The sequence below is a fragment of the Arvicanthis niloticus genome, chromosome 3, assembly GCF_011762505.2.
Source record: "Arvicanthis niloticus isolate mArvNil1 chromosome 3, mArvNil1.pat.X, whole genome shotgun sequence".
NCBI lineage: Eukaryota > Metazoa > Chordata > Mammalia > Rodentia > Muridae > Arvicanthis > Arvicanthis niloticus.
Window position 1 is genome coordinate 45,290,054 of NC_047660.1, and position 21,620 is coordinate 45,311,673.

Here is a 21,620-nt window from a genome sequence, read left to right on the forward strand (position 1 = left end):
CCCCACCCTACTCCCACATCATCTAGAATAGTCTTCAGTACTAAATGAATATTGTCAAAGGACCATGTGTTAGTATGCAGCACTTTGACTAGTATACCTGCTTTTAATGGTACTTCAGGGAAGCGAGGTTAGATACATCTCTAAGTGTTAAGGAATCAAGTGCGCATTGCATGTGATAGTTGATTCACTGAAATGAACAGCTAGTCTTAAGCTAATCCGTGTGTTCAGAGGGTGCAGATGTGTCACAGCCCACGTTGGGTGGACGGATGGCAGCGTGCAGGAGTCAGTTCTCTCCTTCCACCCACGTGGGTTCCAGGATTGAACTCAGGCAGGCCTTCAGGCTTGGCACCAAGCACGCTTTCCTGCTGAGCCAGCTCGCTGGCCCTTGCCTATAGTTTTAGAAACAATATTTGGATTTCTGGTACTTGTGTTCAGAAAATTAAATGATGCGTAAGCTCAGTTAGTCAGCCTAGCATGATAGAACTTCCTCTAGTTAGAGAACGCACCACTCATGTGTGGTCTGTTAGATCCCAGAGGAGATCCTTGAGCTTGCAATGACTAGGCCAGTTACTTCACACACACACACACACACACACACACACACACACACACACACCAAATCACGCTTTTATCAGGTGTGACTTCAAGAAAAAATTTTCCAGTTCTTCTCTGGTCTTGAGCTTTAGTAAGCAGATAGGTCTATTTTCCACAAAATGTGCTATAACATTGTATATCTAAAAACAAAACAACCTGAAGTCCTCCTCAGCTGGGGAGATGGGTTGTCTTGTAAAATGCTGGCACATAAGCATGAGGACTTTAGTTCAGCACATAGCCCCTGTACAACCCAGGCGCAGAAGTACGAGCCTGTGATCCCACTGTGAGGAAGGCAGAGACAGGAGGATCCCAGAGCTGCAGGCTAAAGCAGTGGGATCCAGGTTCAGGGAGGGACCTGTCTCAAGAAGAATGTGGAGAGCCAACGAGGGAGATGCCCAGCATTTACCTCCGACTTCACACACAGGGACACATGTGCACACAAACATATAAAAACCAAATTAAAGTGGGACACACGTGCACACAAACATATAAAAACCAAATTAAAGTTCCTCAGAATTTTGTTTTTTTGTTAAAGAATTTTTTTTTTTTTTTTACATCTCGGAGAAGAGTCAGTAGGAAGCAAAAGGCATCCAGTATCTGTGTGAGGCAGCGACCCACATGAAACCGCATGACAGTTGGCCGTGGTTTGCTGGTGGGGTTGGAATTCTGAACGCATTGCTTTCTTATGTTACATTCTCTTTAACCCCCTGAACTTCATGAAAACTCATAAGTCCCCTCGAATGGATGATTGTCACAGAAACTACCCACCCTGGGCTTGTTTTCCATTAAATTAAAACAAGCTTTCCTTTATCTCTCTTGGAAGAGTAATTAAGTTCATTAATAAAACATCACGGAAGGAACTTCATTATCCTTCTCTTACTTATAAGTAGGATGCTAATGGCATTCTGAAGAGAGCCCAAGGATTTATTCTCCCCCTTTAATTAACTGCATATCTTTGGACTTTTACTAGCTGTAAGGGTAGGAGGTGGGTGGAGGGAAAAGGGGACTGTAGAAAAGATTATAATTCAGTAGAATAAAACTCGTCTTTCCTTTTTCTTACCTCACATGCTAGCTTCATTGTCTGAGTGCATCTCTGTGATACTTAGTTTTTTAAAGTAGTAACGTTTTGAATTATTCCACACGGTGTGTTACTTGTAATTTTTTTTGGTCGAGATCACTTCCCGTTTACACCTCACTGTTGGGGTCAGTAGTCAGTCCCCTTTCTCTGATGGATGCCACCATCTGATTGATTTAACATTGGTCATGGACTTAGTAAACACATAGTTTTCTCAAGATAGTTAAGCGAGAACTGGTGGGCATCTGTGAATATTTGTTTGGTGAGTGAAATTCATGCTTGCTCTCTGGCGTTTCTAAATGGTCTGCTCATGTGTCCAAGAGCAAAAATTGCTTCGGGAACTGGCCACACACCTGAGAGCGCTCTGTGGAGGGCCTGCTTCCTGTGGCTTAGATGCTTGTCACTTGTCCCTAAATAGCAACACTAAAATGGAGATAGCGAAAATAAGGGTTTGTATCTTAACTTGTAATGGGATTGTAGATTTCTGAGTATACTTTGTTGCCTATCGTGGTGAAGAAGACATCAGAGAGAATAAACTCCTCTTATTTCATAGAACCTTTGTTTTATAAGTCGCACAGAACACCCCTTCCTACCTAACACCTAATACCTAATAGCACTATCACCTGTCTGGTGCTGCTTCCTCAATGCAAATCAAGGCTGGACACTGACTCTTAATATTTTAAACAAAATGTGCACTCGGATGTCTGCCTCCTTTGTGTGGCTGCCCACTCAAAACCTCCATGTAGTTTTGGTAAATCTTCCCGTTGTCAGACCTCAGTGCACCTCTCCTAGTAAGATTATGATTCAGGGCTATAGTTTGTCTATAGTTTGTTATATTGGGTATTGCGTGGCCCCTTAGTGCCTTGACTGTGGTGGGAAGCTCAGAAAGGGAGAAGGCAGCAGAGACTTCAGCGCGTGCATCTGTGTGGAGGTGTGTGTGCAATGTTAGCACTGTAAATCTGTATTCATAGCGAGCTCCTGTTCACAAAGCAGAGCCTCAGCAGCCGCCCTCAGGGTCTCAGGTGCATCCCCACCATCTCTGTGAACAGCCCCTCTCGAGTTCTGACATCACCATCGGTTGCTGTTTCTGAATTTCAATAGGGAGGATTTATCTCTGTTGTCTTTTAAGTAATATGCTGTTTGTAAGTTTAGGATGCTGCGTTATGTGCACCAACAAGCCCTCTTCCTTGAATGATATGATTCCCTGTATCTTTTTAGCCCTCTGATGAGGACACGGTTAGCCTCAACGTGCCCATGTCAAACATCGTGGAGGAAGACCAGACCATCAAGGAAGATGCCTGCCATTGTCTCAACCCAGCTAAAGGTCTGAGAGCGACATGTGCAAAAAGAGTGCTTGCTTTGCAGGTTTTGCTAGACACAGGGCTTATGGCATCACATACAGATGTGCAGATGATCAGTTACTTTTTATGTCACACATCCTGTGAGCCAGCTGTCGTGCCCACAGGGAGCGATTTCATTTCGAGTCTAGGTAGCTCTTCTGGCTATAGTGCAAGGCTCAGACACTTGGAATAACTTACTCATGGTTTCACAAACCAGCTCTCCTCCTTACAGTTAGTAGTAGAGTCCTTATCCTGAAGAGTATAGGCGATTCTTCAAATTCATTTGTGAAAATAAAATACTGATAATGATGGATAAGACGTAGGACAGCTCTAGCAGCTGTCATAAAATCTCCAAATCTCAGTGAGGAGTTGGTAGATGGCAGACAACTGGAAGACTGATGCTCCATTAATCACTGTTAGCATGGACTCCCTGGGCCTCACATCCATAAGATGGACTTCATCCCCCGGCCCGGTCATATCTAACACTTGAGGATGGGAAATGCACTTGAGGTATAGGCTTGGGAATCTGTTGTGACTGTAACCAAGTCAGCTGGCCACTTCCATCCCCTGTAAAGATGGTTAGATCAGCTGGTCTGATCTTTGTAACTTTTATTCTCTGACTCTTTGATCATCACGGAGTGGTCACTAAACACAGTGGATTGAGTGCCTTCTGGATCTTCATAGGAGCCATACTGCTATAGATAGTTGTGGTAATTTTTTTTTTTATGGCTCTTGTTTGTTCAGTGACTTTAAAAGAAAATATTGAAATTTATCATTCATGATTTGTGATACAGAGTGGAGAATGTTGCACAGGTAGTGTAGAACTGGATGAATGACATAGATCAGAGCCCAGTGGGACTATGTTCCTTTTAAAAAATCTTCCCTTAGATTTACTGTATTTTATTTTATTTTACTTTATTTTATTTTATGTGTGTTCACGGTTTGCCTGCATGTATGTAAGCACACCATGAGTGGGTCTGGTACCTGCAGAGTTCAGAAGAGGGCACTGGGTCTCCTGGGATTGAAGTTGAAGATGGTTGTGAGCCACCATGTGAGTGCTGGGAATGGAACATGGGTCTTCTGTAAGATGAGCAACTGTTCTTGTTCCTAACTGCTGAGCCATGTCTCCAGGCCCAGCATGTTCTATAGAATGATTAGGGAGCTATTTTAAAGCTACTCAGACACTTCCATGTTTCCTCTTAGATTTAGGTTTTGTTTGTTTAAAACAAGGTCTTACTATGTAGCTCAGACTGTCTGGGAACTGTCTGACCTCCTGCCTCAGCCCCCCAAGAACTGGGATTGTAGGAAAGTATCGCCACACCCAAGTCTTAGATTTAGATTTTTAAATTTCAGAGAGCTTGAGGGAAGCATTAAACATAGAGACGGTGATGGAAACCAAACCCAAAAATATAACTGAATTCTTGCAAGAAAAATGTAGCTTCTGCTGAATTGATTCATATAAACTTTATAACAATATGGAGTATTAGGAGGTTATATTTAAGACAGATTCTTCTTTTTTAAAACTTTAAATGTTATCTATTCTTGTCTCATGTGTTCCATCCCAGAGATGAGTGACAAAGCTGTCCCCTCGACGTCTTGCAGAGTCGCTATTTAAAGGACACCCTACTTTCCCCTATTTATTCTTCCGTCAGAAGGGTCTGCTGTGCTGTCCCTTTTTCTGCATTCTGCCTGCTGGGACAGATGAGTTCTGCCCCAGCATGCTCTGGCTTCTACAGGGCCTTTCTTGGGTGATTTCTATTGTCTGTAGGATCTGGGGCTCTTGGCTAGTCTTGTATTACCTTTTCTTAAGGTTATTGGTTGCATAAGGACAAAAGCAATTTAATCCCTACAATGTATATGCAGGTACGTATCTAAATGGCATAATGATTTTCAGGTAACAGTGGTTAGTACATTTTGTTGAACTTAGAATTTGTAATAATTAGCTACACATTTCAAAAAAGACAAAAAACACTTTTATAATTTTCTTGATTCTTTAAAAGCATGAGAGGACATTTCATTTCTTTCCTGGGAGCTAAAATTGTGAAGAAGCCCTTGAATTTTAATACTCAGTTTGGGGTCTTCTATTTATTTCCTGTTTCTTCCTCTTCTCCTATGTTTGATTTCCCCCTTACATTCAGCAGAGATGATAAATTAGGGGCTGCTCACCGTCCTCCGCAGAGGGTGAGGGAGGGGCTGGTTGTATGTTTGAGGATCCGTGTGAGCTTCATGCTTTTGTCTTTTGAAGTCACGCTTTCTTGCTTTCTCTGTATTTTCTTGACAGGAGGATTTCAGCCGAAGCCTTCCCTTTTGGGTGACAGTGGCAGCTCAGGACAAGACAGAGAGCAGTTTGCTGGCCGTGCAGATGCTCTCCACTCGGGACTTATGAACTATATCAAGGCAAGGTTTTGCAGCTCAGCTCATTTTCCTCTGCTTGGTACCTTAGGATTCAGTCCAGCCTCCTGTTCGCTCTCAAAGCCTCCAGCACGTCCTCTCAGAGCTCGAGGCTGTTTGTTTGCTTCCCTGACATTGAGATCTGGCCCAACCATGCTTCTCTCTAGACTGTCTGTTTATAAATGGGTTTTGTTTTTCTGATTCAGGACTTGTTCAGCCTCTTCTTAAGTCACCGTGCCTCACAGTTGACAGGTTTATAAAGAATGATCTTGACTGTTATTGAAGTTTGTTTCATTTTCCTCATGTTTTGCATTTATATGTTTTACGTGAATGCTTAGATGGTTTATGTAAATGCTTAGCTCGAGAGCCCAGGCTGTGCATTTTTTTTTTTTTTTTTTTAATCCAACATCCTTAAAACTAGAAATGTCCTAGATTGCTGGGCTTTTCAGATTTTTGGAATGTTCCTATAGACATTACAGAACGAGGGTCCCTAATTCAAAACTCTGAAACTTAAAATGCTCCAAAACTAGAAGCTCAAAAGTTTACATGGCTCAGAAGGTTTCAGTTCCATGGGCTAACAAGATGGCTCCTGTGTGGATGTCAGAGGGCAACTGGTGGGAATCAGTTCTCTCCTCCCACCGTGTGGATCCCAGGGATTGAACTCAGATCATCAGGCTTGGCAGCAGGCATCTTGACCTACTGAGCCATTGTGGCAGCCCCTCACCCATGCTACCCAGCATTCCCCGGAATCACCTCCCATGTCACTGGGAGGAGAACAAGCTGAACTTCACTTGTACTGCTTGTGGCTCTAGTGTGCTGTAGCCTTCTTCATGCCCTCAAGACTGAGATAATGAACTTGATAATTCCTTAATGAACCTGACTTAGTTTGTACAGCGTGACAGTCTAACACAATTACAGAAACACACAGAAGGTAAAACATAGACCACGTAGTCTTTACACTATGCTAGCTTGTCAGCTCTGGTGCTTTCCTTTGTCTTGTATCTCCACCGACATCGCTTTGGCTGGGTTCATTGTGTCTCCCTGAGATGGTTGCAGGTGCCTGCTCCAGCTCCTCAGCCAACACGGCCCCCATACATACATACATACATACATACATACATACATACATACGTGCACGTTCTCTATTCTGCCACAAGCTATTTTCTCAGTGCACAAATGTGCTCACATTACTCCCATAAGATCATTCCCATAAGGTTCCCCACATTTGACCCCTGTCTCTCAGCTCTGTGGGACAGGTCAATCATTAGAACATGGAAAAATGATTTTTGTCTTCATTTCATCAAGAATTTCTCTTAAAGTTGAGACTAAAAATAGAGCACTTGAAAAAAAGTATCTTTGGAAGAGACAAGCTCCAGTTGAAGTTCCAAAGGAAATCCAAGTGATTAGTAGAGCATAGTGTCCCCTGGATTCAGAGAGTCCCAGGATGCCAAGCACCCTGGGGATGGCTGATACGGAGGGTGGATCCTGAGGGCAGATATTCAAGGAGCAGCCATGTGTGAGGCTTGACTTCTGTTTTGTGACCTATGAGTGTGCCAGGATGCCCAGCACACTGGCCACTGAAAGCCCTGTGTTTTATATAATCCTGCCTTATTTACTGAATTGGCATCTAGTGCTTTTGTTACTATGGCCCTTTTTTTTTTTTTTTTTTTTTTTTTTATCACTCATAATAGTTTTAATGTATGAAACCACTATGCGTGTTACATTATCCAATTCCAAGCTAGTCTGCTCAGGGGCAATACAAAGTTAGATTTCTTTGGTCACAATTTTGTCAGTCAGTACAAGGCCTTGTTTCATGTGTGTTTCTGTTTAGAGGCACCTGGCTCAGTGTCAAGTCAGCTGTGTTTTAATGATAGAGATAGGGTCTGAGAAATATGTTGTAACAGAATTCCATCCCTGTGCACTTGCTGGCCTCAGATGGCTGCAGCATCAGCAGCAGCAGTGTAACCTTGTGATGACTGACTGTTACTGGTTCATTAGCACTGAATTCCCTAACACTGTAGTACATACCTGTAAAAAGTCTACCTAACACGTTTCTTTATGGGGTACTTTGGAGTCGTCTTCGAAAGTTGTCCAGGCACATTAATCAGCATCTCAGCATTACATTTCGGGCCCACTTAGAACCCAAAAGGCACAAACATAAAAAGTACACTAAGTAGACCAATAGCAATGCTTGTTCAGTTTCTGCTATGAGAATTGGAGCCAGAAACAGAATGTTCCTTATCCTGCCTCACCAGGGTTCTGCTTGTGTTTGTAAAACGTGTGTGTGTGCTTATGCATGTGTATGTGTGTATATGTGTCTGTTTATGTATGTGTATTTATGTGCATGTGTGTGTGTGCTTATGCATGTGTATGTGTGTGTGTATGCATGTGGATGTGAGTTGGATGTGAGTGTGTATATGTGTGTATGTGAGCGTGTATATGTGAGTCATATGTGTATATGACTCACAAGTACCCCAAGTACTGCTTTGGAAACTTCAGATGAATGTGTCAGTTCTCAAATACTGCCTAATTTGAAAAAAAAAAAAAAAAGCTTAGCAGGCTAATGTCAGCCTGTTAAGTGTTCTGAAGCACAACTACATGTTTTGTTGACTTTTCGTTCTGAAGCTAAAAATTAGAAGACACACCCCCATGCCTTTGCTAGTAGAAGCCTAGAAGACCTGGGGCAGGTTGCTTTGGACGTGTCACCTGGAAGTCTGATTTCATAGACTTCATCATCATTTGCTGAGTGACACACAGTTCATTTATATGTTGACTTGTACACTGAAAGTACAGTCTAGATAGTAAAGGTCTGAGTGTTTTTTGAAACACCCTCCTTAGGGAAAGTCTCATTCTAAAGAGACACCGGAAACAATGGAGATGTGCCCGATACCCCACAGTCTGACGTTCTTTCCCTAATAGGGAAATGTACCCGCTCCAGGGTGGCTCTCTGCCAGTGTGGGTCCAGCCAGGACATTTTCTTTGTCTGAGGAGAAAGCCCAAGGAAATACATGGAAGGCCAACAGTGGACACAGCTTTCTAAGGATTCAGTCTCAGTGCAGCGTCTCTGGAGAGCTTTGGCGTAGGGGGCTCAGTGAAGACATCTGAGTGTCCTCTCACTTTGTTCACATGAAACTACTGGATTCAGTGCAGTGCATTTCCTATTGTTAAATACCAATAAGTTGAATTAACTAAGGAACTCAGGTAGACTTTATGTTGTTTCTATCTAATGGAAGTTGTGATCCTAAGACAGCTTGGTGTTGTTATTGTTGTTGTTATTATTATTATCATCATTATTTTCTGTTTTAATTGTGGTAAATACATATAAATTATAAAATCTTTTACCTGTAAGATTTTTTGAGGCGAGGTCTTGCTAGAGAGAACAGGCTGTCCTTGAACTCATGGTCCAAGGATGGAACTCTGCCTTCCTTGACCTTCCAGATGCTGAAGTGCAAATGCCCAGTACCCATACACCACAGATCATTTTAGCCACACTTCAGTTGCACACTGTAGTTTGTGTTAACTAAATATTGTTACACTATTATGTTACCACCAAAACCTTTTTCATCCTTCTGAACTGAGACTACTTATTACTTAAATCTTCCCACCATGCCTCCTCTCTCTGACAATCACTGCGCTGCTTTCCTTCTCAATAAGTTTGACTATTACAAGTACCTCACATGTGTAGAGTCATGGTGTGTGTGCATGGTGTGTTATTTCATACTCAAGGTTTTCTGTATGTGTGTAATAATGTCCTTGTAAAGAATATTCCATCATATATCCTTAGTGTGCGTGTCAGTGGACAACTGGCTTGGTTTTGCCTTTTGGCTCTTGTGGCGTACACTGCCATGGATATGGACTGGGACTGGTTTTAACTCTTCATTGAAAAGCCCATGTGCTCTCTCCATAGGACCAGGCAGATGACTGTGAAGAGCTGTTGCGGATAGAAGAGGATGCTCACTGGCAGATGGAGGGACTGTGAGTGTCAGAGCTGGGTCATGGTCCACCATTCCTCTTCAAATACTCTGGCAGCCATGTCCTCGTAGATTTTAATCCACTTTTCTCTGGGCAAGCCTAGAATCTTCTCCAGTCATACAGATAAGAAGTTGCCAGTTTTCCCTATGACTCTTGTTATAGTATTGGGCCATACAGTCTATCTTCATTTGCGCTACCCACATAGATTGGGGTAATGTATACAGTAGAAGTTTGTTTGGCTTGCAGTTATTGGTTTAGAAGTCTAAGATCAAGAGGCTGTGTCTAGTGAGAGCTTCTTGGCCCATCATAACCCAGCAGAAGCTGTCCCATGGGAAGAGAATATGAGAGGTGGAGACAGAGCTGAGCTACGTGGATAAGGAGCTACCTCCTATACTAATAGTGTCCATTGTTGCCTCGGGTGTCCTAGAGTCCCTGATCAAGGTCCTATGCTCTCATTGGCATTGAGTTTTCTACACATCAAGTTTGGGAGGTACATTCAAATCACAGCACAACAGAAAGTTCTACTTCTTCATTGGCTTTGAGTTTTATTGAGAGTGTCAATAAAAATGTAACAGTGAGAACATCTACCTTCCTCCATTTTCCTTAAAGAAGCCGATAGCCATACCCTTCAACCATGGTCTTCTGGTTCAAATCTTTGAAAAGCATTTCTCCAATGTCCTGGTTGCCAGTCTAATAGCTGTCATAGCTAGCATATATTAAATTCTGTGTGCCTGGCACTGCTTTATTTCCTTGGCAGCAGCCCAGTTAATCTTTGTGGCACTCCTAGAAGCTCTGTTGTCTGCCATATTGCATATGATGAATTTGGGGCCTAGATTGGTGATGCGTTTCTCTTCAAGGCCTGAGAAGGCTTACATTTGACCCTGACCCTGAGGAATCTTTTACCAAGTGAATTTTTTTTTTTTTTTTTTTTTGCTCTACTGTATATAAAGATTTAATTGGCAAGAACTCCAGGGGAGCAGATGAGTGTCTCAACAGAAAATGAACTCTTGCATGAAGTTGACTTGGAACCGCTAGCATCGAGTGGATGTTTAGTTCTAGGTTTTTGCTGTCTGTGGTGTGGGATGTATGTAGACTTTGACGACCTTCCACTATACTTTGTGGGCATTATTTTTTCCTTAAAAAGCTCTGGTCAGATTGTTAAAAATGTTCTCTACTAGCAGGAATTCATTGGCCTGCATAATGTGGCAAGAAGAGTAGGCAACTGTGATCAAATTTCTCTTGCTGGGAAGTCCCTCTGTATCACTCCATCTTACCAGCTGTTTGTTGGATACACTTCTGAGAGGCCAAGGAGGCCTGACTCAATGTAGCATCATAAAATCACGAGGGAAGAAAGTGAGACCAGATAAAGCTTTGGAAACCCCATTATCAGTTTCACATCTCTTCTCAACCCTGACTCTAAAGTCAGGATCATCCATAGAGCTTTCTAGAAGGCCCGTCTTTCCTTGAGGTTGTATTTGCTTAGGCGTGTTGGGGCTGGTTCATTTCATAAGCTCCACAGTTGATTTTCCTGCATTAAAGAATCAGGCCTGAGAGCTGCTGTCTCACACTGAGCCCCTCACATGGAACCAGAGTTGGAAGCCTCGGAACTGATACAGCTCCACTCAGGGGAACCAGGCTGATCTTATGGGAAGACACAGTGGCCTTGTCTGTTGCTTGACTGGTCATGGGAGCAAGTGGAAGTCTGGGAGCCTAGAGATGAACTGATCTTTCCCTGCCCAGGGACTTCTCCCACCTCCATAGGACCCACCCTCAGGATACTCACATGTCTTCATTATAGTACTGAGTTTGTCAGAATCCTTTTTTAGAAGGTTGATGGGGTTTTGCAAGGATGTGCTTAAGATGTCTTAGTAATCATTCTGCCCTTACACTTGGTTTTATGTTACAGACTAAATTCATCCAAAAGCCGGGATTTGGATATAGCGATGATTGAGCAGCTGAGAGAGGCAGAAGACTTGTTTCAGGATCCCAATGGGTATATGCACGTCTGTTCCTGGCCTGGGTCTTGTGTGTAAACGAAGGCTACTAACTTACTGAGCACATTATGTCACTGCCTAAGACATTTATACCAGATTTGGCCTGGATGTAACCACTAACAAAGTGAAGTCTTTTAGTTGCCTATTCCCCAAGATCCAAAGTAGAAGAATCAAATTTTCATAGCAGTTAAGACCAGTTTTCTGGTCCTAATTTCTTGTGACATTCATATGGCATGTTTGTTTTCATTTATAGAAAACAAATATGGTAGAAGTTCAAAAAGTTTTTACTGATTTATAAACATAAGAGAAAAAACCCTACTAAAAATGGAAATTTAAAACTTGTATTTATTTCTGGTAGTGCCAGGTGTATGATAATCAGTCAATGTGTTTCTAAAGACTCGGGTTGTAGGTTTCTTTTTAAATTTGAATTGGACCCTGTCAGGAACATGTACTGTACAAGAACTTCCTGACAGACTTCCAAGTGATATTTGTCAACTTGTCAGCTGCCATGTTAAAATCATTTTATGTTGGCTACTTTCTATATTTGTTCTTTATTTTAAAATAATTACAATAAAATTGACAAGTTTAATTTTTCTGATAATATTCTTGTCAGCCAATGAATTATTAATTTTTAAATATAGCAGTCTAAGTCAGAAAGACTTTACAGTCAAACCTAAATGTCATCAGTGGTGTGGTGTGACTACCTTAGCTGCTTGGCTTGCTTCTGTAAATAAGTAATGTTCTAGGTAAATTTACTTATATGTGACCCTTGACGATCATGACTTCATCAGACATTATCATGGTCTTTAGTATATAAGTTGGAGTTCAGTTAACAACAACAACAACAACAACAACAACAACAACAACAACAACACCCCTGGTACTCCATTGGGAGAGCCACATGCATTTGGAAATTTTTTCTCTTAATTTCAAAGACAAGCTTTGCTTGTCAGTTACGTGTTTGAACTGCACGGAGCCTGTAGATAAATCAGAAGTTTAATGGTTTTGTTCCTGTCTGTTCTCCCTCCTCTTTAGTCTAAGCACAGACATTACAGAGAGAAGTATTTTGAACCTGTACCCCATGGGCTCTGGAGAAGCCTTAGAATTCCCTGATCCTTCACTCAAGTACGTTCACCTTTTGTAATTCAGTATATTTTCTCTTTTTAAAATGATATGTTCATGTTTCAAAATCTGCTTTGTCTCTCCTTTCTTTCCACTTTCCTACAGTGGTCAGTTGCAGCTTGAGATGTCTCCAGAGCGTGAGGTAAGGAGAGAGCTTGGTGTTACCTTGGGGGAGGAAAGTAGCAGTATTTGTTCATGACAGAGTTTGTAACCTTTCCTGATTCTCAAATTCTGTGAACTATTGTCCCTCACCTTCCCTCAAAGGTGAGAGTTGGCTTTTTTGGTTAGATTCTCTTAAGTTTGTTTGCCAAAACAGACTTACTTTGTCAGGCAGTGGCCACTGCGGTACATAGGAAACCAGTTCTAGTTCAGAGATGGAGAGAGGCCCATTTGATGTGGACATTAGAGTTGAGGAAGAAGTCTGGCTAAATGAAGGACCGGAAGGATGCCCTCAAACGAATTGAGAATGTTTGGGAGAGATTAAAAGAATGTATAGGGAGTTGGGGAGATAGATGGCCATGCAAGCGTAAAGACCTGAGTTCAGATCCTCAGCATTGCACCTGTGCCTGTCATTTCAGTGCTACCAGGTGCACATAGGAGTGTCTCTGCGATTAACTGGTTGGCCAGCTTAGCCTAATGAAAAGCCCCAGCTACATAGAGATTCTGACTCAGAAAACAAAGTGGAGAACAATGGAGAAAGACTCCAGATGTTGACATCTGGCCTCCAAATAGATGTATATTATACATAAGTCCATACAGAAACGTAAAAGAATACTATAATGAGAAGCTGGTGGGAATATTTGGGGACAGGAGAAAGATAAGTTAAGAGTTATGTGTAATGAAACTTGGGTGGGTGGCAGTAGAGAAAACATTCTTGACCTAAAACTGGGAGTGATCCTAGAGAAAGCTTATCCCAGTTGTGGAAAGATAAGTTTGGGGTAGTAGTTACGAATCACAGCCTGTTTTAGTTACTTTCCTATTGCTGTGACAAGACACCATGATCAGGGCGTATAAAATTGTTTAATTTGGGTCTCCAGAGCTTTAGAGTTTGTGACCGTCATGACAGGGTCCATGGCAACAGGCAGGCAGGCATGGTTCTAGTGTAGTAGGTGAGAGCTCACATCTCAATCCACAAGTGATACAGAAACACACACACACACACACACACACACACACACACACACACACACGGCCAGATGAATGCTAACTAGGATGACATGGGCTTTGAAACCTCTAAGCCTGCTTCCACTGACATGCCTACGCCAACAAGACCACACCTCTTATTCCTGGCCAAATAGTTCTACTGCCTGGGGACCATGCATTTAAATCTATGAGCCTGTGAGGGGTATTCTGATTCAAACCATTGGATTTTACTCATTGGACTCCCTAGGCTTAGGGTCATATAATGTAAAATGCATTTAGTCAATTCAAGTCTCCTTAGTCTCAACAGTTTCAAAGTTTCTCTTGAGACTTGAGGCAGTGTCTTAGTTGTAACCTCTTTAAAATAAAAAAGCAAATTACGTAGTTCAAACATACAATGGTACAGAATATAGATTGCTATTCTGAAAGGGGAAAATGGGGTCATTAGTGAAGAAAGTGGACTAAAATAGGGAAGACCAACACTCAGTGGGGCAAACTCCATATCCTGTAATTTCTTGTCTGATGTGATAGAACTTAGATGACTCTGTCCTTCCAACTGTGTTGACTGTGACACACTTGCAGCATGGGCTGGTTCCGTTTCCTGGATGAAGCTTTCTCTGGCAGACATGCCATGGCTCTGCTGGCCTGTCCATTGTGCTGGGGTCTCCAACATGATCTAGGCTTCACTTTCATGGCTTCATAATACAGTGGCCCTTTAAGACTTCCATGCAGGAGCGCCTCTCCCACATGCCTGACCTCAGTAGCTTTCCTTAACCCTGGAGGAAGATTCCACGCCCCCTTTATTCCTGGATCCTTCATGACTCTAAAGCCAGGCCACATGTCTGATGCTGCCAAATCCAGCTGCCTCTTTAGACGGAGCCTGACTCCCTCCTTGAATTAAATTTACATACACTTTGATTTCTTGCATTTTTAGAACCAGGAAATCTCTGAGACATTTCCCAGCCTTTGCAGATTAGCTGGATGGGGTCTCGCTGCAAGCACACCACTCCCTTTCCTCCAGTTGGCCTCCAGCATCTCTATCTCTTTCAGCACAAGCCTGGGCTCCAGTATTAAATTTCCTGGCACTCTTTCTCTTCTCGAACAGTACATGTTGTATTTCTTTTTGTCCAGCTTGCTGTTTTTTCACTGTAGAGGTTCATAAGAGTTATTGCTAATAACTACTTAACAGAATAAATAGGAAGCTATCTCCAGATATCCTTGGCCAGTGAAATTAGCCCTAAACTTTTCAGCTAGCTTCAGGCAGATTCTCAGGATAAAGGTAAAATTCAGCCATATTTTTTGCCAAAATAGTAAAAAGTGGTCTATAGCCCTGTTGCTAATACTGTTCTTCTCTGAAACCACCTGTGCTTGGCCGCCATAGTTCCATTGCTCCCTGCACTACTGTCTTCCGAGTTCCCACTAGGATAACCCTGTTAAGCCATGCTTGCAGCATCCAACTGCTTTCCTACTTCAAAGTCCCAAAGCCTTCCATGTTCCTCTGAGAAACAGCATAGTCTGGCTTGTCAGAGCAACAGCCCCCTCCCTGGTACCAACTTCTGACTACTTTTCTATTGCTGTGAGCACACACCATGACCAAGGCAACTTAGAGTGGCTCTCATGGTGGAGACCATGGCAGCAGGCAGACATGGTGCTGGAGCAGTAGCTGGGAGCTTACAACTCATTTCACAAGCTGGAGACAGAGACGCTAACTAATGGGAATGGCGTGAACTTTTAAAACCACAAAGCCTGCTTCCAGAGACACACCTTGTCCAATGAGGCCATATATACAAATCCTTCCCAAACAGTTCCACTAAGTTGGGATGAAGCATTTGAGTTTTTGAGCCTATGGGGGCCATTCTGCTCAAACCACCACACAGCCTACTCCTCCTAGTGAGTGGGCTTAAAATGGCCTACAGAGATACTGAAATTCCCTACAAACCAGCATGTGTACCGAATCTGACTGCACATGTACTATGAAGTAATAAAGCAGTTTTACACTCAACATGTCTGTGTAAAAGAAATGAGGAAAATAAGAAATATAAAGGGGAAAGCCAGGTTTGCAGAGATTGTGATCGCATTGTTATGGGTGGGGACTAGTAATTATGTTACGTGGCTGCCCTGACTGAATTGCTAACTCTGTCCAACTTAATTAACCTCTCTAAACTTCACTTTTATTTTTGGTAAATTTCAGTCTAATAATAGCTATTGTACAGCTCAAATGAGATGATTCAGGAGAAACCTCACAGCCTTGGGCATGTAAATGCTAGCTGTTGTTTTTCTACAATCTTACAGTGTGATCTTCAGACAGAATCACAGTGTTACCACTGCCCTGGATGGACAGTCAGCAAACAAACCTGGGTTGAACATCAGGAGACTTTTATTTACAAGAGGCTGCCCTGTAATAGTTTTTCTTTTGCTTTCTGTTTGAGAATATTTGTTTCTTTGTAGACTAGTTTTTCCCCCAATATTTTTAGCGTTTTCCTCACATATGTGCTCCACATACATGCATACACATGTATGACATCAGAAGAGGGTGTTGCACCCCTCGAGTTATACTTGAGTTATAGACAGTTGCTGCCATGTGGGTACGGAGAGCTGAACCCAGGTCCTTAAAAGAACAAGTGCTCTTCACCATTCCAGCCTCTCCCTGTAGACTCACTGTTTTAAAAAGTTGCATATTTACAAATATTTGGGGCTAGAGAGATGGCTCAGCGGTTAAGAGCATCAACTGTTCTTCCAAAGGTCCTGAGTTCAGTTCCCAGAAAATAACATGGTGACTCACTACCATCTGTAAGAGGATCCGATGCCCTCTTCTGGTGTGTCTGAAGACAGCAACAATGTACTTATATAAAATAAGTAAATAAATCTTTAGAAAAAAAAAAAGAAATATTTTTAACTTTGAAAGAATATGAAAATAAATTACAGGGTCCTATAAAGGTTATAAAAATATTATAACCTTCCATTTTTCAGTTATGGGCTAACTATCCTTAGTGTGTAAATACTAGATATTCCAAAACTTGGAAGTGTTTTTAGCACTAATAGAACACCACAAATATAAACTTTAGCACTTGATCTCATGAGACAGGTCACACTTAAAACACAGGTGGGCCTGAAAACAGAAAATAAAATCCCCTCAGACTGTGTGTATAAGGCATATATGAAATGAACACCAACTGTTTGTTTACATTAAGGTCCTGTTTCTGAGCCCCTATTACGAATTTGCAGATAATTTGATCCATGTCTTAATCCTTCCAGTCCCTCCAATTTTGGACAGGGATACTCAACCTGTGTGGATGTTTTCCTGCACCAGCTGTGATATTTGGCCTCTCCGTTTCCCTCCACATCCACCATTCTTTGAAATAGCTGACAGTGTAGACATCTCTTCCCTTATGGATCTGCATTTCAGTGTTACACTGTGTACAGATAGGGATCCATCTTCTGTAGATACATTTCAGGATTCCACTTCATTAGTGTCTGCTGATAAGCTCTTGTCACCAGCCATCCATACATAGGTTGATCTAAAACAGTTCTCTTGAGTTTTTCTGTCTCTTTGATGTGGGCTTCAGGCTAGTGTCAGGCATTACATTTGGTTACAGAATCTCTCCATTGCTTTGCAGCGTTTCTGAGGGTGGTAATTTGATGGTGTTGAATGAGGGCCCTCTCCTCTCCTCTCCTCTCCTCTCCTCTCCTCTCCTCTCCTCTCCTCTCCTCTCCTCTCCTCTCCTCTCCTCTCCTCTCCTCTCCTCTTCTCTTCTCTTTTTTCTTGTGTGTGTTTTGAAATAGTATCTCATGTAGCCCAGGCTGCTCTAGAACTCCATGTGGTTCAGAAGATAACTTCAAACTTCTAATCATCCCATTCATACCTCCCAAATTCTGGAATTATAGGCATGTGCCACCATAGCCCCTTCCAGGCCTTTTATTTTGGAGACAGGGTCTAATGTAGCCCAGGCTGGCCTCAAACTTGCTGTGTAGCAGGTGGCAATTGTGAGCTTTTATTCATTCTGCTTCCACCTCTGGAGGGTAGGGATTACATCCAATTTATGTGTTGCTGGGGATTAAACCCAGTACCTTGTGTGTGCTAGGCCCCTGCTTTACCAACTGAGCCACATCTCCAGCACCTAGCCCTTTCCTTTTCTTGTGGAATATTATTCCTTTGGTGTTTGTCTGATGTTTCCTCTTCATTGAGCTATTGATGTAATATTTTAAAACGGCAGCACTGATCTGTCTCGTGTTACAGAGCTGCCGGCTCAGTCCACAGGCTCAGGCGGCCAGAGACACCGGCCCTGCCACCCATGAGACGCCAGTGTGGGAGATGGCTCTGCCAATCTTCCTCGATGTCTTCACAAGGTTGAGGCAGGCCAGGGCTGGGTGAGACCCTTTTTACACGAGAGTAAAGGAGAACATTTCCAAGTCAAACCCTCATGAAGTCAGGGCCGTCTGTTTCCATCTTCTCAATAAGTATGCCTGGGTGTTGTTGTGAGTCACTGAGGAAGCCTGGAGGACCACAGAGGTTGTTCTCTGAGCAGCATATATTCCAGATGACTGTTAGGAAACATAGGAGTTAACATGACCAGTTCAGGGATGCAGGAATGATGCTCATGGTTGAGACTGGCTGACTCGTTACCATGGTAATGGGTAGGCTATTCCATCATACTATATTGCCTCTTTGTATTCAGTTTGTCACACTCCAAACCTTAGCAAGAGCTGATGGCTTGGAACCTTTCCTTAAAAGCTTGTCTTGAGAGAAGGCCAGAAGCCAACATACTTATGAGTTCATGAGCGGTGCTTCCAGGAATGTGGAAGGATTTGGAAAGGCTTGAAGAGGATGGGTATGTACTAAATATAGACTGAGCCTAGTTCACATTCAGTCTGCATCTAATTTTCACTTGGCATCCCCGCACAAGCCAGATGCTGGAGCTTGTCAACCTGTAAGCGGTAGCTGCACACACTTCCTGTACCAGCCAGGCTGAGGCAGGGGCAGCCTGTCTGGCTGGAGATGGTGGTGCATACCTCTAATTCTGCCACTGAGACAGGAGGATTTCAGTTTCAAGGGAAACCTGGACTACATAGTGAGACCCTGTCCAAAAACAAACCTTACTTGTTTCCAAGATTGGCAGAACGCGGGGAAGGAAACAAAGCTTCTAGGGGTCAAATGTTCCTGACCTCATCTCTGATCAGCTTCCAGCCCTCTTTAGGTTAGACTGTTGTAAGCTTGTCTTCCTTTGCTCTGGTGAGTGATGTGCTTGCATAAGCCATTCTTGTCTTCCCAGCCCAAGGCAATTTTGGGCCCATGACGGGATTTCAAAAGGAAGGGTCGGACAGCTTGCCTGATGCAAAAAGGAAGTCATGAGATGAAGGGAAAGGAAATAAGTTGTGGTTTCTCTAGGCCCCTGGTCCTGCACCTGTGGTCTAGTTACACGTCTACACGCCCTTTCAGTTTGCCAACATTTGTTGCCTACTTGTGCAGGGCGTGGCTTTTTTGTTGTGGAGGATGGAGCACACGACTTCTGAAGTAGCAAAATTGTTGAGTGAATAAAAGATGTCAGTACTGGAGACGTTTCAAGAAGACTGTGCTGTGGTTCACCATCCTGAGTCTCTTTGCTGTGTTCTTCCAGAAAGGATAGAGTGTGTAACAAGACGTGAGGACAACTTAGTTTGTGGCCACTTTGGATATAGACCTTCAAGGGAGCAAGGGTAGCCCTAGAGGATTGAGTACAGTGTGTTACCACAACTGAGAGGTGAGGCAAGGGTGGTAGAGGGGTCTACCTCTATGTCATGTGACCTGCCTTAAACATACTTTAGAAGACCGGCCACATGAAAATATGTACCATGGATGTCCGCACAGTGAGAATGCACCTCGCCTGCTTGTACATAAATAGTGCTGAGAGGCGTTTGAGAGAACAATGAGGAAAATTGGTAGAAGTCCTTAGAGAATAAGCCCAGCGCCACCTGTTGGCAGTTCTAATGAGGCCCTAATTGGGTAGGGACATGAATGACATTTTATCCTAAATGTATTTTCCCTTGGGTTCATGTAAACTAGGGGTATTTTTAAATAGCACTTCTCTACACAATAGGCACCTTACATTTACACTTTTATGGTGACATGTATGAAGGTGCTTATTACCTATTCCCAAACTACTAGCGTGCGTATGTAAGTCATGCTTGGTTTCTTAGCATCTCTCTTAGCCAGTGACTGCCAAAGCAAACTGATAATAAACTGGTCACGTGAATGAGGTTTTTCAAGGTTATTTGGGGTTCAGGCATATGTACTTACTGAGAGCTTCTGTATATTTTGGAACTACCAGTTTGGGCTATTTCTAAAGACCCATAATTAAAATAGAGAAGGGAACCAGCAGACAGTATGGTAACCTGGACAGATAAGATGCGTTCATAGATCCTGGGGAGAGATCCCTGTTTTAGGAATGTGTGTTAATCTGTAATCTGTGCAATTCTTTAGATTTTTTTTTTTCAATGAATACAGCTGTGCAGTTTTAGAAACTAGAAGTATGACCCTCTTAGCTACTTAACACATGAATTAATTCAACATTTGCTAGTGTGTGCTTCTGGGCCAGGGCTCTGGTGGCAATAAAAAAGATAGAGCCTTTGTTTCCTCTTTCTCACAATCTAATGGAACGTACACATTTGTCTCTCCCCTAAGGTGCAAAATGATCTAACGTTACAAAGCAATGGAAGCCAGTATTCTCCAAATGAGGTAAGATTCCTGAAGATTAATGGCTGCTGAGGCATTCCATGAAGACCGAACTGAAGCATCTTTCCCACAATTGGATAGCCTTACTCTGGGATTAAAGAGTTAATGGAAGAGTCTCTGGGGTCTCACATTAGTTGTCGCTCACTGTCACAAAATCATTTGGCTCTGTACATCATTAAAGCTTAATTTGGTGAGAAATGGCTTTTAAGATCTAGGTGTGGGATGTCGTTATAGAAAACGGCAGACAGTCACTCAGATGATATTTCCTCAGTTGCTACCCGAGGTGGCGCTGCATGCAGTTTCTGAGTTGCGTGCTCGGCGTTAGCTGTGCATCTTCATGTTAGAGAGGCTCTGTTAGATCTGCTCTTTGGCGTGCCTGCCCATATGCAGCCAGCTGTGTTGAATGAGAAGCAGATCACCCGCCTTGTGTCACTGCAAAATAATTTTGTAGTGAGCGCAGAAAGACTTCAGTGCAACAGCATAAAAAGAATAACAGTAACACAGTTTACTAGGGTGCTGGAAAACATTTTATTGACTACCTCTGGACTATTTACAAAAAGGTTTCTCTAAAAAAGCCAAGCTGTCATCACAATGCAGCCATAGCAAACGCAAAGTAGTTTTATAATAATCGCCGACCTTTTAAGTATGTCTGGTTCTTCATTTCCCAATTGTTTTCTCTTCTCACCCCACAGATTAGAGAGAACACCCCTTCAGTGTCTCCTACAGCGAACATCACAGCTCCATTTGGCCTGAAGCCTCGTTCAGGTAGCTAACCTCAGCTCATTCTTATACTAAGTAACTAAAATGGTTTCTCTTTGGCCTTTCAAACTTATTCCTGAAGTGATATGAGCATTGCCAGTTCTAGTCAGCTGGGGTCCTGGCCTCAGAGTAGCTGCGGCTTGGTGAGGTCGGGAGATTACATTAAGCTGTTTGGTCTGTGCTTCCAGGAGTGGGCAGCTTGCCTTCTTCTGAATCAAAGAAAAGTGGCAAAGGGAGCGTGTGAGTAGGGAAGGAGTACCCCCTTTGAACTTTTTACCCGTGGAAAATAAAACAGCTCCCCTTCACCCCAAAGGTTCCTGGTGCCCTGATGAAGTGAAGGGCACCCTGAAGGCAGAGTCCTCCCCACGACGACCCCAGTTGCTTTCCAGGCATGGTAAGGTCTCTGCATTTACTCAGGCAAGAGCGAGAGCATTTGAAGGCTTGTGTGAGTGGTTAGGAGCCGGGGAAAATTCTTAGAGGAAAGCACCTTACCTTTTTGACCTACTTGACTTGTAATTTGTGTT

The 21,620-nt window shown here is 42.8% G+C and overlaps 1 protein-coding gene across 6 annotated transcripts in view; it reads left to right on the forward strand.

Annotated features, from left to right (window-relative positions):
• The window catches only part of Lrch1 (leucine rich repeats and calponin homology domain containing 1), a 181,432-nt gene that overhangs the window by 125,928 nt on the left and 33,884 nt on the right, over nucleotides 1–21,620 (forward strand). For 4 of the 6 annotated variants that reach the window (XM_076930728.1, XM_076930731.1, XM_034498762.2 and 1 more), the window contains exons 8-15: nucleotides 2,888–2,993; nucleotides 5,291–5,406; nucleotides 9,308–9,375; nucleotides 11,279–11,365; nucleotides 12,402–12,491; nucleotides 12,594–12,630; nucleotides 20,287–20,340; nucleotides 21,030–21,102. In XM_076930728.1, coding sequence (XP_076786843.1) covers nucleotides 2,888–2,993; nucleotides 5,291–5,406; nucleotides 9,308–9,375; nucleotides 11,279–11,365; nucleotides 12,402–12,491; nucleotides 12,594–12,630; nucleotides 20,287–20,340; nucleotides 21,030–21,102 — 631 coding nt within the window. Of the gene's footprint in view, nucleotides 1–2,887; nucleotides 2,994–5,290; nucleotides 5,407–9,307; nucleotides 9,376–11,278; nucleotides 11,366–12,401; nucleotides 12,492–12,593; nucleotides 12,631–20,286; nucleotides 20,341–21,029; nucleotides 21,103–21,409; nucleotides 21,491–21,620 lie in introns of all 6 variants that reach the window. The other 2 variants (XM_076930730.1, XM_034498763.2) reach the window with 1 other exon arrangement.